Source organism: Triticum dicoccoides, chromosome 2A (assembly GCF_002162155.2).
Source record: "Triticum dicoccoides isolate Atlit2015 ecotype Zavitan chromosome 2A, WEW_v2.0, whole genome shotgun sequence".
Taxonomy (NCBI): domain Eukaryota; kingdom Viridiplantae; phylum Streptophyta; class Magnoliopsida; order Poales; family Poaceae; genus Triticum; species Triticum dicoccoides.
In genome coordinates, this window is record NC_041382.1 from 596,100,147 (window position 1) to 596,118,258 (window position 18,112).

Genomic DNA, 18,112 nt, shown 5'->3' on the forward strand with positions numbered 1-18,112 from the left:
CATGCCCGCGATGCTCCCCTCGCCCCGATCGCTATTGCGTCTGCCGCCGCTCGCCGTCCCGCCATTTGCCCACGCCGCGCCTTCGCTCCCCGCCCCGGCGCCACCCCGACGTGGCCTCGTCGCTGCCGCTGTCGTCCCAGGCGGCCGGGCTTGCCGTGCCCATGGCCGGCGCCCCCCTGTCGATCTGGGCATTTACCCAATCGGGCCGGGTTCCTGCGCCCGTAACCTGCGCGCCCGCATACTAGCGGTGCCCGAATCGCTGTGGCCCTCTGGGCCACTGACTAGGGGGGCCCACGCCCCAGAACGTAAAATGAAAATAATAAAAAGAATAATAATGTTAATTAATTAATAATTAACTTAAAATAATTCTGTTAATTAACTAATTAAACCTAATTAACCTACTAAGATAACCTAACTACTGTTAATTAGTCTTAGTCAATGACGAATGGGACCCACACGTCTGTTGGCCCAGTCAACAGACAGTTGACTAATGACATCATGCTGACATCATAATTACTTTTTCTAATTAAATTAATTCTGTTAATTCTAAAAATGAATTAAATCTTTAAAATTAATATAAAATAATCCGTAACTCGGATGAAAAAACTTTGTACATGAAAGTTGCTCAGAACGACGAGACGAAGCCAGATACGCAACCCGTTCGTCCGCCACGCATCCCTAGCATAGCGAACACGCAACTTTTCCCCTCCGACTCCTCTGCCCGAAAACGCGAAACACCGGGGATAATTTCCCGGATGTTCCTCCCCTTCACCGGTACCACCTCGTACCGCGTTAGGGCACACCTAGCATAACGCTTTGTCATGTCATGCATCATCATGCTTTTGTTTGCATTATATTTATTGTTTCTTCCCCCTCTTCTCTCGCTAGACATCGAGACCGACGCCGCTGCTACCTAGTATGACTACGGTGTTGACGACCCCTCTCTCTTGCCAGAGCAACCAGGCAAGCCCCCCTTTGATCATCAGATATCGCCTACTCTTCTCTATACTGCTTGCATTAGAGTAGTGTAGCATGTTACTGCTTTCCGGTATTCCTATCCTGATGCATAGCCTGTTCTTGCTACTACTGTTTGTTACCATTACCTGCTATCCTACTGCTTAATATAGGATGCTAGTGTTCCATCAGTGGCCCTACACTCTTGTCCGTCTGCCATGCTATACTACTGGGCCGTGATCACTTCGGGAGGTGATCACGGGCATATACAATATACTTTACACAGTTACATTACATGTGATACTGTTCGGAGATGGGGGCTGAAGGGGCAGGTGGCTCCATCCCGGTAGAGGTGGGCCTGAGTTCCCGACGGCCCCCGACTGTTACTTTGTGGCGGAGCGACAGGGCAGGTTGAGACCACCTAGGAGAGAGGTGGGCCTGGCCCTGGTCGGAGTTCGCGGGTACTTAACACGTTTAACGAGATCTTGGTATTTGATCTGAGTCTGGCTATTGGCCTATACGCACTAACCATCTACGCGGGGACAGTTATGGGCACTCGACGTCGTGGTATCAGCCGAAGCCTTCGTGACGTCAGCAACGGAGCGGCGCGCGCTGGATTGGACTAGAACGCCTACTAGGCTAGGTCTGCTTCCGGCCGCCCACGCAACGTGCAGGTGTGCTAAGGGCGATGGGCCCAGACCCCTGGGCGCTTAGGTTTAGACCGGCGTGCTGACCTCTCTGTTGGTCTAGGTGGGGCTGCGACGTGTTGATCTTCCGAGGCCGGGCATGACCCAGAAAAGTGTGTCCGGCCAAATGGGATCGAACGTGTTGGGTTATGTGGTGCACCCCTGCAGGGAAGTTAATCTATTCGAATAGCCGTGATCTTCGGTAACAGGACGACTTGGAGGTGTACCTTGACCTTATGACAACTAGAACCGGATACTTAATAAAACATACCCTTCCAAGTGCCAGATACAACCGGTGATCGCTCTCTCACAGGGCGACGAGGGGAGGATCATCGGTTAGGATTATGCTATGTGTTGATATTTGGAGGACTTCCGTCTACTCTCTTCTACATGCTGCAAGACGGAGGCTGCCAGAAGCGTAGTCTTCGAAAGGACTAGCTATCCCCCCTTATCCCGGCTTTCTGCAGTTCAGTCCACATATAATAGCCTTATTCCAGTTGATACCAATGCATACATATGTAGTGTAGCTCCTTGCTTGCGAGTACTTTGGATAAGTACTCACGGTTGCTTTCTCCCTCTTTTCCCCCTATCCCTTCTACCTGGTTGTCGCAACCAGATGTTGGAGCCCAGGGGCCAGACGCCACCTTCGACGACGACTACTACTACTCGGAAGGAGCCTACTACTACGTGCAGTCCGCTGATGGCGACCAGGAGTAGTTTAGGAGGATCCCAGGCAGGAGGTCTGCGCCTCTTTCGATCTGTATCCCAGTTTGTGCTAGCCTTCTTAAGGCAAACTTGTTTATCTTATGTCTGTACTCAGATATTGTTGTTTCTGCTGACTCGTCTATGATCGAGCTCTTGTATTCGAGCCTTCGAGACCCCTGGCTTGTAATATGATGCTTGTATGACTTATTTTATTTGTAGAATTGTGTTGTGATATCTTCCCGTGAGTCCCTGATCTTGATCGTACACGTTTGCGTGTATGATTAGTGTACGGTCAAATCGGGGGCGTCACAGGTCATGCCTGGGTGCGAGGCATCCAGGGTGGTCTTGGCCCGACTGCAGTTGTCCAGTACATGGAGCTATGGAGGCGTGTTCGCTAGATCGGCCTTTCGGATGCGCCAGACACTCTATGATGGCGTTGGACTAAGTCTGCTTTGGCAACTACTCCGCCAAGTCTTGCTATCTTGCGTTGTTCCAAGGACCGACCCATGACCTGAATTGGCGCATCACTTGGAAGACATGGGCACCTCTTCGCATCAAGGTTTTCACCTGGCTTACCTTCCGAGATTGATGTTAGACGACGAATCGCCTATATAGACGCGGCCTCCCTCACGATGGCAGATGCGCTCCCTGTGATCAACTGCCCGAAAATCTACAACACCTACTTGCAGGCCGCTCCTTCTCACGACATATATGGCATGACGTGTTGTCTTGGTGCCTCTGACATTGCTCCCCAGCCAAACGGCGAGCCTTTTCTGAGTGGTGGATGGCTACCTGCCAGAATGCTCCCAACGACCATCGACATGGGTTCTCCTCTCTCATCATGTTGTCTACGTGGTTCATCAGGTGTCACCGCAATGCATGCATATTGATGGAACGCGGCCTTCTACATCACACGTCCCACAGGAAATCAAAGTTCAACCATGGCTATGGGCGAAGGCTGGTGCTAAAGGATTTACAATCATCCTTCCTGAGATGTAGGCCTTACACTTGAGGTTGAGCATCCCTCCTCGCATGCTAGGGTCATCGTGTAATGCCACCTGCGCTCATGTCACGTGTTGTGCCAACAACATATATTTTTTCACTAACTTTTTTTTTGTGACAACCTCGCGACGCTTTTTATTAAACCGTCACAATGTTTACAAGGACGAAAGAAAGATCTTCAGGATGACCTAAACATGACGGCCACCCCCGAGAGATAAAGCATGCTTCGCTAAGTTGTGAGCCTTAAAGTTTGAGCTTCTAAATTCATGAACTATATTACAGTGTTGAAAACCAGACGAATGTTCTATGATTTCATGTATCACCGCTCCGTAAACTGTTGATGTCCCGCTCTTTATGTCTTCCACCACCGCCTTGCAATCGGAAGCCACATGAATACTTTGAACATACAAGTCATCCGAGAGTGATAATGCTTCCCTAATGGCCAGGGATTCAAGTGTTTCAGGATCACTAATATGCCGGAACACTAAAGCCGAAGCTCCAAGGAATAGGCCATTTTGGTCCCTGCAAATTGCACCAACAACACCATATCCTCACCCTCTCGAGACCGCTGCATCCACATTCACTTTGGCACACCCCTGAACCGGAGGCAACCAACAAGTTGGTCATGGCGCAGAAGTAGCAATAAGTCTTGGGCCCCTCATGTTAATCCGTTGTATCTCTACCATATAACTTGTGATGAAGCCGTTGGTAGCGTAAGGAGACTGGAAAATATATTCGTAAATCGCCTTTCTCCTTGCACTCCAAATCGCCCATGTTGTCACCACAAGACGGTTAAACTCTTCGGACTCCAACACATCATGTAGGGCAAACAACCACTGTTTTGGATTCTCATGTTGGCAGCTGATCACCTTTTCAACAAAACTCATCAGGAACTAGGGCCCAAACGCTTCTCGACATTGAGCAATTGAGCAAGGCGTGTCTCCAAGTATCTGAGGCTCCGCATAAATGGCAAGTATCTTCATCCGACATGTGACGATGGTGAAGGACCTCACATGTGGGCATCGAGCCATCGACTGCCTGGCTAGTCGCCAAATAAACACCCGCAACTTCGAAGGTACTCGGGTGTGCCATATTGCACTCCACTGCTTGCTCTCTTGGGTATTTCATGTACCTTCTTCTTCACAAACTTCTTCTATTAATGGAAAGACACACAATCTTTGCATAGTAGGCCTGCACCCAATGAACCCACGGTTTCTAGCCATGTCTAACCTGATCCTAGCAAAGCCCAAATGCGTGGAAGACGTGGATGCTCAGCCCATACGGGCCCGGACGCACGCCTCACCCCCACGCCTGTCCTTCCCCAGGCGGATACCTTCTCTATTTTGTCGCAACTAAATAAGCAACCCTAGACCCAAGGAGAGCTTGCGCCAAAGATCACTGAAACTATCCGAAGGGTGAGGTGTAGCGCCATGGAGTATGCGGACAGATTTGTGCCTAAGAAGAAGGTATTACAAGAGGGGAAATGGCGGGCACCCAATCCAGATGAGCTCAAAATTAACATCGACGGGGCCTTTGTGCCTGGTAGCAACTTTTGTGGGTGGGGCGCTGTGGTTCGGGACTCGGAAGGGCAAGTTATTGCGGCCCGGGCAGGAAGACAGGAGCAGACTACAGATGCTTTTGGAGCGGAAGTTCAGGCCATGGCGGGAGCGGTCGCCCTTGCAGCTGACATCGGCGCTGTCCGAGTTACTTTTGAGACCGACAGCCAATTACTGGCAGAGGCGCTCGATGTTCACAAGACTGATTCCTCGCCGTATGCTGTCATCCTTGAAGATATCAAGCTACAGTTAAAACTCTGGTTTGCGAAACACAGTGTGCGAGCATGCAGGAGGAGTGAGAACCATGTAGCACATGAGTTGGGCCAAATTGGCCGTATGTGTTTACCTGATATATGTATGCACTGGGAGAATGATGTACCGCCCTTAGTGGCTGCTCGTGTGTTGGGCGATTTGCCCGCGCACCGTTAATTTATAAAGCTTTGCTTTGCTTTCAAAAAAAACCCTAGACCCGAATAGTACCCGCCGTACTCCTAAACCCTAGCGCCTCCGCCCCTTCCGGCCCAAACGCGTTAGCCATGGCGACAACAGACGCCGCCGCCGCCGTCGCCCCAGCCCCCGCGGTTTCCCTCGACGAGACCAAGGCAAAGAATGTCCTCCGCCTGGTTTGGAGCTCCTACCCCGTCTCCGATCCCAGCCGTCTCGCGGCCCCCTGAAATTTAATTTCTGGGTCAAGGTTGCTTATTCTTCTCTCTTTTTCTTTGAGCCGCAGGTCGAGTTCTACCTCGGAGACATCAACCTCCCCCGCGACCGTTTCCTGCTGCACCACGTCCAGGAGAGTGAGGATGGATGTACGAGTCCCTCACTGTTTTCATGATCATGGTGCTTTGCTTTTTGTCGTGCTGATGCTAATTTCGGTGCTCTTTTTGGGGGGGTTTGGGATTGGGCAGTGGTGAGCTTGGCTCTCATCTGCTGCTTCCGCAAGATGAAGTCGTACCTTGGTCTAGATGCCAGTGTGAAGGAGGACAGCGTGCCTGAGACGATAGTGCTTGCGGTCGCCAAGGTGCTGCGGTGTTCAGAGGCCCTCCGCCTCTCTGAGGACGGTAAGGAAATTATTTTCCAGTAGCCTGTCAGTCCCTTTACATGAGATGCGAAACCTATAGTGATCTGCAGTTGGGGTACTGTTTCGATGCTGAAGAGGCATAACTTCTGAGTGGAAGGATAATATTCCACTTTCCAGTTTTATGTAAAGACTGACATGGTGAACTCTGTAGTTCATCGCGAAGTAGATGATTTATTCTTACGTTAGGTAAAAATCTTCATTATAATCTAGCTAATTCATCTGGTAAAATGGACGGTTGCTGCATGGTGCAAATTAGCCAGAATGAACATGCATGTCTTACTTCAGTTGGTCTTGTTGAAATATGCCAGTGATATGGTTCCGTAACTGATTTTCATTTTCTTTTATACAGGAAAGAAAGTTGGGAGAGCTAACGAGCTGCTGTAGCCAGATGAGATTATAGAGCAAGATGACTCTTTGGACTGCACGTCTTGTAATAATCACTTTGAGCAGAGTACTTGAAATCACTTCTGTAGCGTGAGCTGGATGCAAGTTTTGCCTCCTCTTCTCGTGTTTGAGCAACAGACAAAGCCGAATCAGGGAAATATACTTTGGTTCCTGGTTGTAGATACACCCTATATAGGGAATTATTTAAAATAATTAAATAAAAAGTCAAAATAGTTCAGAAGTATTTTTAGAATAAACTTGACTTACTTTTGTACTAGTATACAAATTTTCGTGAACAAAAAACCAACGCAGACTTCAGAGCAAAAAGACAAAATATTTGCTATTATAGGTCACTATTCACACTACTTTGGCCAAAAAATTGTCTTTTTTGAAAAGAAGTCAAACGCTGGTTTTCTTTTTGTGGATTTTTTCTAACAAGCACAATGGAAGGTCAAGTTTATTTCAAAAATATTTTCATATTTTTTTAACTTTTCGTTGAATTACTAAATTGTTTTTCCATATAGGGTGTAGATACACCCATGGACCAAAAGTTCCCCTCCAACAGTCCTAGGCTTATGTAAACGTATACCTGACTGAATTTTACGTTTTAACCCTTTTACAAACTTGGTAACAAATTCCTCATAATTTATGTTATATACCAACACACTTCATGCGTAAGTTGCTCAAATTTGTGATGATACTCTTCTATTGTAGACGTTGCATACACCTAATCCAGCCCCGGGCGCGTCCGCGGACGTTTGACCCGTCATCCCTCAATTTTTGTATTCACAGTTCTGTCTCTCACCTTTTCCCTTATACATGCATTTGGGGAGGCTTTGAGGGGTCCGACTGGGTCAACTTTTTTCTTGTAAGGCTGTATGCTCGAAGCTTTTGAAATGCATATGATACTACCAATTTTTTTTTTAGAAAAAGCTACTACTAGTTCTTCCCAACTATTAATGTTATGCATAGCTTCATAAGTTTGTAACCACAAAGCAGCATTTCCTCTGAAACGCTGACTTGCAAAAACGAGCTCAAGTATCATGTGGCACAACATACATAGTTTTGAGAACATCTACAGCCGGACTTGGTAAATTGGCCCCCCTATACGCCCGCGGAAGAGCCCTGTCACACCTGCCGATGCATCCCGACTGGCCCTCATATTTCACTCCGGGCATGCACATCTCTTAAATTTGGACTATCGAATCCATGCAAATCCATGCACGTCGATCATACAAAACAATGCCGCACATATATAACAAAACTGAGCTGCTTCCGGGATTTTAACCTGTTCTCCAGGTGCTTCAAAACCATTAGTTTGGGCTACACCATCACCCTCATCCTCAACAGTCATATTGTGCAAAATAACACAACATGTCATCAACTGCCATAAAGTTTCTGATCCCACATCATTGCAGCGCTACGCATAATTCCCCAACGAGCTTGAAGCACATCAAATGCCCTCTCCACATCCTTTCCAGGGGCTTCTTGCATTGTTGCAAAGTGGCTCTGTTTATTGCCATGCGATTCGGATATGGCCTTCGCAAAAGCCGTCCACCAAGGATAGATACCAACAACATATATTTTTTCACTAACTCCTTCTATTAATGAAAAGATGGGCAATCTCTGCGTAGCAGGCCTGCACCCAGTGAACCCACGGTTTCTGGCCCTGTCCAACTCCATAATCCTAACAAAGCCCAAATGCGTGGAAGACGGGTGGATGCTCAGCCCATACGGGCCCGGACGCACGCCTCACCCCCACGCCTGTCCTTCCTTCCCAGGCGGATACCTTTTCTATTTCGTCGCAGCTAAATAAACAACCCTAAACCCGAATAGTACCCGCCACACTCCTAAACCCTAGCGCCTCCGCCCCTTCCGGCCCAAACGCGTTAGCCATGGCGACCACAGACGCCGCCGCCGCCCCCGCCGCCCCCGCCGCCGCCGCCGCCCCAGCACCCGCGGTTTCCCTCGACGAGACCAAGGCAAAGAATGTCCTCCGCCAGGTAGGGAGCTTCTACCCCTTCTCCGATCCCAGCCGTCTGGCTTTCCCCCCCTGAAATTTCTGGGTCGTGGTTGCTTATTCTCCCCGCCTCTGTTTTGAGCCGCAGGTGGAGTTCTACTTCAGCGACAGCAACCTCCCCCGCGACGGTTTCCTGCGGAAGACCGTCGAGGAGAGCGAGGATGGATGTACGAGTTCTTCACTGTCTTCATGATCATGCTGCTTTGCTTTTTGTGGTACGGGTGCTAATTTTGGTGCTCTTTTTTGGGGGGATTCGGATCGAGCAGTGGCGAGCTTGGCTCTCATCTGCTCCTTCGCGAAGATGAGGTCGCACCTTGGCCTAGATGCCACCGTGAAGGAGGACGGCGTGCCAGAGACGACAGTGCTTGCGGTCGCCAAGGTGCTGCGGTGTTCTGCAGCCCTCCGTGTCTCCGAGGACGGTAAGGAAGTTATTTCCGACAGCCTGTCAGTCCCTTTACATGATATGCGAATCTATAGTGATCTGGAGTGGGGTTCCTGTTTCAATGCTGAAGAAGCATAGCTTCTGAGTGGAAGGATAATATTCCCTTTTCCAGTTTCATGTAGTGACTGACATGGTGAACTCTGTAGTTCATAGTTAAGTACTGTAGATGATTTATTCTTATATTTGATCAAATCTTCATTATGGTTAGCTAATTCACCTGTTAAAGTGGATGGTTGGTGCATGGTGCAAATTAGGCCAAAATGAACATGTCTTGCTTCAGTTTCTCTTACAGATATATGCAAGTTATATGGTTCCTTAACTGATATCAATTTTTGTTTATACAGGGAAGAGAGTTGGGAGAGCAAACGAGTTGTTGAAGCCAGATGAGATTATAGTGCAAATTGACTCAAGGTCAATTGCTGTGTCACCACTTCCTCACAACGTAAAGCTGGAAGATGTTCAATCTTTCTTTGCTCAGTATGGCAAGGTATGTTATCTGTATAACTTCAAGTACCAGACTTGACAGGATAGGCTAGAACCGCTAGATTACACTTCTTTGACCTTATTCCAAATATATTTGTTTGCATGCTCTTTCTTTATCAATTGATGTTGGTAGATACTTAGATGCAAGATTTTGTACTGTTTGTCATGATGATTGATAGCTACGTCATTTCCTCTTACATTTGCTTCAACTTTCAGTAACACATTTATCAGTTACTTTGAACTGGAAATGTCCAGTTAGATGCACTATGCATGTGATATTCAATTGGTATGCTAATTTGGCAAACTTGCAAGTTGACGCAGCATCACTATAAATACATGAATCGTGTAACAGAAATGCTGATGGTGCTATGTTGTTTCTGAACTTTGGCATCACAGGTTAACAGCGTAAGGCTACCAAAACATGTTTCTGACAAGAGGCAGTTCTGCGGCACAGCTTTGGTCGAATTTTCGGAAGAAGATGAAGCGAACAATATCATGAATAACAAACTTAGTTTTGCTGGAGCGGATCTGGAAATAAAAACAAAGTATGCTAACTACTGATTCAAGCTCTTTTTTCTCATGCTTACCATTTTACCAGTGACAGAATTTATGTTCTCATTCTTTGACCTTATTCCAAATATATTTGTTTGCATGCTCTTTCTTTATCAATTGATGTTGGTAGATACTTAGATGCAAGATTTTGTACTGTTTGTCATGATGATTGATAGCTACGTCATTTCCTCTTACATTTAGAATCATGAATGCAGTGTCTATTTTTACATTGCTGACTTTATTTGTAACTATGTATCAATAACGTGTTATCCAATGTTGGCATACTACAGGAAGGAATTTGATGCTGAAATGGAGGCTAAGAAAGAAGCTTATGAGAAGTCGCACCCTAATACACACGCTAATAAGAACGGTCATGACGAAGGGTAAACTTTCTGTACTAACAATATGTAACATATTATTTTTAGTTTCTAGAGTTTGACTTGACCCTGTGAATCATCAATATTTGGTTATATAGATACCCAAAAGGTCTGATTCTGTCTTTCAAGCTGAAGAGAATTCTAGCTGATGGTGACACAGAACAAAATGGTGGGGACAAAGTTGATAATAGCGATGATGCCAAGAAGGAAGGGGCTTCTGACTCTGCGGAGGAATCGGGGAAAGCTTCTGAAGAGAAGGCCCCTGAGAACACTGATGCCAAGGAAGAGAAGTCAGATGATGCCGAGGAGTTGAAGGGGTCGGATGCACAATCTGTTAAAAAGGATGATAAAAGCCTTTCAGAAAATGACAAGGAACCAGTTTCAAGGGAGGACTTCAAAGAATATTTTGCCAAATTTGGCACAGTGCGGGTAATTTGATTTCTGGCGGTCCTTTTTCTTTACAGTTTGTTCTCATACCATGACTAGCAATCTTTGTTTACATACTTTTACTAGGTGAGTATATGACCTGTAAGATACCCTGTTTTTCTGTGAAGTTATTGCAGATTTATACTCTTAAGCTTACTAAAATTATAAGCAGAGAAATCAGAAGTTTTAATTTAAATTGCCATAATATTTGATTCACATGTATCTCCACCTTAGGTTTTGTAGTAAAGAAAATTTTAACTCCCAAGCTTGCTGGAACAAGCACAGAATTAAGTTACTGCACAGAAAAATGTCACTCATGATGTTCAACTCACATGCACCTCCACCTTTGGATTATCTTAGCAATTCAATGCGTAACATGTCTGGAACATGCAAATTTCATTTACAGTTCCATCTATGGTTTACCAGATATTGCGGAACCACTACCAAACATGCACTGAGCTGGTTTTTATTTCTTGTGAAGTTGTAGAATCATGTACTTCTGTAAATCACAAGATATTGTTATACACAGCCAGTTCTTCTAATTGTTCGCTGCCAATAATGCTGTGGTTTGATTCTATTTAGGTCACTGTTGCAGAAATGTTTCTTAGGTTTGAAAATGTATTTGAGAAGTTTAATTCATTTTCACTAGATGTTGCACACCTATCTGGTTAACTGGACAATACCAAGAATAATGTCTAACCATATTTAGGGAATACAAAAGACGATCTATTAATCTTTTCAAGGATGTTATATGCATCCCTGAAGAAGGCTATTACGCATGAATTCTGAAATTATATATCTTCGCTTTGTATTTTCTGTAACATCTTCGATTAAACACAATTCTCTATCACATGACATTTGTTAATACCAAACTTTAATATTTCTCTTGATTTTCTTCCCTTTCTGAAGTACGTGGACTTCAGTAAGGGGGATATTTCAGGATACCTTAGGTTTGAGGAATCGACGGCTGCGGAAAAGGCCCGTGCATTTGCAGCTCTTGCGGATGAAGGTGGTTTGGTTATGAAGGGGCACCTTGTCACTTTGGAACCTGTGTCTGGTAAATACTTAGCTTCTCTCAATTTTTGGCGGGTCTTATTGAATGAAGTAACTTAAAATCACGATGCAAGTAGATTCCTAATTATAGTACCTGTTGGTTCTGTAGTTTATGTGTGTGACAATATGAATGTAATTGCTGTTACATGTAGTAATTGTTTTTCATCCAAACGTGAGTTTTGGATAGTAAAGCTTTATGCCTGAAATAATTTTCATCGTTGTGCTCCGTTCTTTCCTGTAAAACTATCAGTTAAACTGGGTATTGAAATGTCAGTATAATTTATCAGATTTGAAGGTTATGATTAACCTCTATTTGATGAACCTACTATTCCAATGCAGGACAAGCTGAGAAAGATTATTGGAGTGGAATAAAGGGCGGCCAAGGGAGATTCAATAACAATAATAGAAGCAACAGGGGAGGAAGGTACTATAATGTTTTTACATTTGATAGTTGATGCTGTTTAATTTTTCTCTCGTTGTAGGATAAACTGGGTATAAATTGGATCGTAGCTATTGAAATTTCATCAAGAAGAAAACCTAATGCTGTGCAAGAAAGGAACCATAGTTGTGTCTAGAATAATGTTGTCCACCACCAAAATTTTAATCTCTATAAGCCTACGCGTACGAAATTCTTTGGTCCAGATTGAAAACATTTTAGTGGTAGGGCAAACCGTATGCCGTGTTTCTTTTTTGCTTAACCTGTTCAGGAGATAACACTGTTGTTCTCTTGCTGTGGACCTCCCAGGGACTGGAAGAACAACAGAGGTGGCGGCGGAAGGCACCACGGTGGTGGGAAGCGGGGTGGTCGCCACTCTGACAACCATGAAAGGGCTAACAAAGTCCAAAAGCTCGATTCGTCTCCTTAGATAGCCTGGATCGGCTTATACCATCTTCTAGCCCTAGTGAGGAAAAGAAAATATGTCTCTGGGTGCCTGCCTGCTGCTGCCTCCACAGCTTTGGAGGTGGCTTTCCTGTGTCTGGTTTAAATTTAACCTGTGCCTTTTAAAGTCTGAACGACGGGTGTGATGAGCCATGTTGACAATTGATGAAGAGAAGGAAAACTTTATATGCGGCTAAAGTTTGGGCTCAACCAGTCGCAGGGCCTTCCACGGCGACCCTGTGATTTTATCCGTGTGTTTGCTGCTGGAATTTCGTGATGGATTGTTGTGCTTGTAGTCACATTTTTTGCGAATTTTGCGTATGCAGTCTTTAGCGAATCTTTTATGAGCGTATGAAAATAATTCTTCCAAAAATGATGCTCTCTCTGTTTCATAATGTAGTGCATCGATTTTTTGAGAAGTCAAACATTGCAAACTTTGAACCTAAGTTTATATAGGAATAACTATCCAATATACAAATATGAAACTACTTCTCTAATGATATATACTTGACATTCTAGATGTAAACATTTTTCTTCAAAAGCTTAGTCAAAGTTTGAGATTTGACTTTTTCAAAAAAGCTATATGCACTGCATTATGAAACGCAGGGAGTAAATATAACCAATCCGAAGCATTTTTCAGCCATGCCCAAGCCGATCTATAGTTGCTGCCGTGCCACTGAATGAACAGGAAAATGCTAGCAGTTGTGTTGTTTTAGAACCTAAATCCAGATGGATAGTTCACCTATGTGATGGTCATATTACCGTTGATTGATAGAAGATTTCATGTTCTTGCACTTCCGAAAATACTCCCTCTATTAACTTTAGTATAAAGTTAGTACAAAGTTAATACAAAATTGAGTCATCTATTTTGAAACGAAGGGAGTATAAACTAATTTAACTAATAAGATCATACGCTTCCTCAGGCGTTAGATGGAGTGCAACACGACCGTCCAACCTTGCTCACACTGATGCGTGTCAGCATTTTGCAACAAGGCTTCTCTTGACCTCAGACACTTTGCAAATTGCACTCCTTGTCAAACTTTTTTCTTTTGTTGAGGTGTGCCAACCTTTGCAACAAGGCTTTTGTTGTGCTTCCGTCGAAAGCTGCTACGGGCTGTCTGATCAAACTCAGACCCGATTACCATGGAGGTCGTTGTGTGGAGAGTTATCAGTTGATCAAATCTAATGTATTTTCTTTTAATATATGGACCATCTTATCTGACGAACGTTCGCTGGGACGGGGTGACATTTGCGAATGTTTTGCTGGCAGTTTGTATGAGGGTTAACAGTATCTTCAGAACAACATGGCAACTTTTGGGAAGAATTTTTTTGAGCAAAAACGACCAGAAATTGCTATCGTTTGATCATGTGTCGCAACTAAAACTGCCAACAAACAACGTTTGTTTGCCATCCCCTTCCAAGGGAAGGTCAGCCAGATAGCATTACCATTTAGTATTTGAATGTCAGAATTTCATTTTATTTGCACTAAGATTCTCGATTTTCTTAGACAAAGGCAAAGGCAGATTTCACCACAATGAACCTAACCAACTGGCTAATCCAAGATAACGATGACAGTAATATTACCACCGATTTGACAGAGGCCAAGGACTCTTTTGTTCTTGCACTTCTGAAAATATATAAATATAAAATTCATTTAGTATTCAGCCGTCGGATCATACAATTTTTCATTTGCCTTACGATTCCAGAATTTTTTCTTAATCTAAAATTTGGTAATCTCGTTTCTCAAACTTCCAAATTTTGACTTCGTATTTTTGGTTTGGAGTGAAATTCAACCAAAAGCACATCGTTTTGACCAAAATGCCACTCTGAAACGCACCTAACCTGGACTGCAGTTCTGCACAGGTGAAAAGGCAACACATCTTTGACATCCCCACGACCGCACTCGAGTAGCAGCCGCAGACAGATCTTCCTCGACACCCACCGGCGGCTAAGCGGATATGGCGGCCTCACCGGCAACATCGTCCTCGGCCGCGAGGGCCACCTCCTTCGCGCGGCTATCGAACGCGCCCCTGCGCGCTCCCAGAGCCGGCGCCGTCTCGTTCCCGTCTCCCAACTCCGGTACGCTCCTGTTCACCATCTCGACCGCTGCTCTTTCGGCGGCCTGCTGCTTCTGATTTCTGCCGTTTGATTCGTGCAGCTCGTCCGGCCGCGCTGGTCGCGGATGCTCGGGCTTCCCGGCTCCCCGTCGTGGCCGCAGCCGCCGCGGGGCACCAGCGGCTGATGGGGTCGCTGACCAACACCGAGGGGCTCAGGTTCGCCGTGGTGAGTGATTGATTGCTCCTCTGTGTACCTCTTGGCCAGTGAGCGACTTTACTTGAATAAGAGATAGGTGGTTAATGGCTTATAACCAGAAATAGAACCACCGGAGATAAAACTTGTACTGAACTAAGGTTAATAGAATCTTGCCCATGAACAAAACTTATAATTAGAAATAAAAAGAATCACTGGAAACAACAACACTACGAGCATGATTGATAGAGGGAAATACTTGGCAAATAGAACCACTGCTTTCCTGTTTTTCAACACCATTTACCTTTCCATTGTCTAACTCTGGCTCTTTAATCGACCTGCAGGTTGTGGCACGGTTCAATGAGATAGTGACCAACTTGCTTCTGCAGGGGGCTCTAGAGGCATTCGAGCGATACTCTATCAAAGCAGAAAATGTCACTGTGCGTATTTTTATCCACTTGTTTAAATCGATGTTACTTTTGGCCATGTTGAAATGCAAACATATCTTGAACCTCATTAACAACCCTCCTGTGTTCGGTTGTTAAAGAGGTGATGTTTTCCCTAGCACAAACGAATTCTCCTGTCTGCTCACCAGTTTCTTGCCATGTAAATACCAAAACACTTGTTTCATGAACTACTGCCCATGAATCACCAATTCAGCATGCGCACACTCTTGTTGGATGACTTAACCACTTCGCAGGGTTAATGTGTTGTTCCTGTTCCTTCGACAACATATATAATTTATGTATACGTGTTTATTAACTACTTTGATCTTCACCTTTGATGAACTTTTTACACGGTGGTTGTTTAATGGTGTAGGATCACTAATATAACGATTTTATCACTCTAACAATATATTTGTCATGATATACATCTTTAAATGGGATGTTTTCCATCTAAAGCCTTTCTTAGAAATCTCATATATAAATAAATCTACACCGATATGCATAGTACATGATGCTTCATCTGCACACTGTTTAAAACAACTAAGTCCTAACTAAGTTATGCAACCATTTTTCCATGCATCACTCTGATTTTCAACATCTTTTTAGGTAGTTAGTGTTCCTGGCAGCTTTGAAATTCCTGTTGCAGCACAGAAGCTTGGGAAGTCTGGAAAGTATGATGCAATTTTGTGCATTGGGGCTGTGGTAAGTCTTTTTTGTATCTTTGTCAGATGATTAAATCTCAAAAGTTGATGAGAACAGCATACTTTTATGCCCCTTTATGCCCTTTTCTTATTCTTCCGCTGTCTATGAGGTAGAGGCTATCGCATTATCTGTAATTTAGAAATCAGAAAATCACAATAAAAATCTGGATAAGCTATATGCTGCTGACATGTTCTATTTACATGTATAACTGTCTTTAGGAGGCCTTCACATATATCTTATTGTCTTTTAACATATCTTAACCATGATTATGTAACTTGTGGGAAGTTATCTTTTAAGCAGTGTAAGGACTTTCACATATATCTTATTGTCTTTTAACATCACTTAACCATGATTCTGCAACTTGCCTGTCTTTTAAGCAGTGTAAGGCTAGCTTATATCAAGTTTGCTAAGTATTTCCCTCTATTAATCGTGCTGGTCGTGTAGTTGTCATAGTAATACCAGCTAAAACCTATGCTTCGCAAACCCATAGTTATCGTGTTGATGCTCTTTTGATTTTGAAGGTCTTTTTTGAAATTGATTTGCAGATTAGAGGTGACACAACCCACTATGATGCTGTTGCAAACTCTGCTGCTTCTGGTGTACTCAATGCTGGATTGTCTGCTGGTATGTTACTTTTATCTCTTAGACTCCTTTTATCAATCCAGTTGGGTTGTAGAGAACTTATTCTGTGAGTCCATGTATGTTCCAGTTGTTGTATTTCTTGTTAGTAAGGTCACTAAGGGTGCATATGGACATGGGTTCACATTTAATTTTCCAGTTGTTGATAGGTATAACCAGATGGGAAACTTTTTGATAATTATTGATGCTCAATGAACATACAAAGCTAAAACAGCTACAGATATCCATGCATGTCTCGTATAACTTAGAGAATTATGTACCCAATGACCAGTGTGAGTAAAGATTATTGGGTTCGAAATTGTGACATCCGACGAATTTACCCTGTGTTGTTTTCTCTGTCTGGTGATTACAATTTGCAGCTACTTAAAGTTCAGAATCTGGCTAATTGCTTCTCTAATGTTACCACAGGCGTCCCCTGCGTATTTGGTGTTCTGACCTGTGATGACATGGACCAGGTAATTCATGATTCTGTTAGCTAGTTTGCAACAGCATCATAGTGGGTTGTGTCGCCTCTAATCTGCAAATCAATTTCAATAACATACATATCTTCTGAAATGTTCCATAAAAGCATAATACTGCATCCTGTCTGGTAACTGTTTCACCCCTTTACTTTAGTTAGCTAGTTTTACTGTACCATGAATGATACTACCATCAGAAGAATAGCATTTCTGGAGGAGGTAACTTGGATGTTGTTGTTCATGTTCCTAAGCAATATGTCAACTCAAATTGAAGATGCCTCTCTCCGCTTGCACATGCTGATAAGCGAAGCAATCCTGTTGATATGCGTCCTGTAAAGTAATTGTCCTACATTCTTTATGGCGCAATTGCCGTGCGCATGATGTGATCGTTTTGCTTCTGTCTGCTTCGGTCCTTGCCTAACCAATCTTGTGTGAAAATAAATGCTAAATCACACACATCCATGCTGCAGGCGCTAAACCGTGCTGGTGGCAAGGCTGGAAACAAAGGTGCTGAGACCGCCATAACTGCTGTAAGTACACCATTTGCTTGGGAAGTGAATCAAACCCGTATATTTTCATGGTCCATCTGACGAACTCTCATCTCCTGCTGTAGATCGAGATGGCCTCACTGTTTCGGCATCACTTAGCCTGATGGCACCGGATGCTATGGTCGGCGAGCGAGCAAGATTTTCTCCCCTGTTCGCGGCTGTCGGAGTTCTTTTTTTCCCCCAGATTTGTTTCAAAATTTCTTTTTTATTGCTGCAGGCTAGTGTTTGATGTGTCGTTTCCAAATTATTTTGGTCTCTATATATGAACTCTGATTGCCTGTTCGCCTTTGCCCGCAAGAAACTTGCAAGTCTAGAGCATGAATAAACTTTTTCACTTGTGCCCTATTTTCGTTTCGTGATGGGTGTATGGGCAGTGTGTGTTGTAGAACTGAGAAAAGGCTGCGACATGTATGTTCATGGTTATTGCCCTAGCGGGGCGCCTGTGCTGCACAGACAGGTCCGGTTCGG

General features: G+C 44.3%; 2 protein-coding genes across 3 annotated transcripts; both read left to right on the forward strand.

Annotated features, from left to right (window-relative positions):
* The first annotated feature begins 5,391 nt into the window (after window positions 1-5,391).
* On the forward strand, window positions 5,392-12,811 carry LOC119355601 (la protein 1-like). 2 transcript variants are annotated; one of them, XM_037622425.1, is made up of 10 exons: window positions 5,392-5,526; window positions 8,477-8,555; window positions 8,655-8,807; window positions 9,175-9,317; window positions 9,710-9,858; window positions 10,156-10,248; window positions 10,341-10,671; window positions 11,578-11,725; window positions 12,061-12,145; window positions 12,467-12,811. In XM_037622425.1, the coding sequence occupies exons 1-10, from the start codon at window positions 5,440-5,442 to the stop codon at window positions 12,585-12,587; spliced, it is 1,389 nt and encodes a 462-aa protein (XP_037478322.1). In that variant the 5' UTR covers window positions 5,392-5,439; the 3' UTR covers window positions 12,588-12,811. The 2 variants fall into 2 exon arrangements, with proteins under 2 accessions (XP_037478322.1, XP_037478321.1); XM_037622424.1 differs by lacking the exon at window positions 5,392-5,526 and adding an exon at window positions 8,201-8,371.
* A 1,662-nt stretch (window positions 12,812-14,473) lies between these two features.
* Window positions 14,474-17,989, forward strand: LOC119355602 (6,7-dimethyl-8-ribityllumazine synthase, chloroplastic-like). The gene is made up of 8 exons (XM_037622427.1): window positions 14,474-14,680; window positions 14,760-14,884; window positions 15,196-15,291; window positions 15,904-15,999; window positions 16,545-16,623; window positions 17,047-17,093; window positions 17,567-17,626; window positions 17,710-17,989. The coding sequence occupies exons 1-8, from the start codon at window positions 14,560-14,562 to the stop codon at window positions 17,746-17,748; spliced, it is 663 nt and encodes a 220-aa protein (XP_037478324.1). The 5' UTR covers window positions 14,474-14,559; the 3' UTR covers window positions 17,749-17,989.
* The last annotated feature ends 123 nt before the right edge of the window (window positions 17,990-18,112 follow it).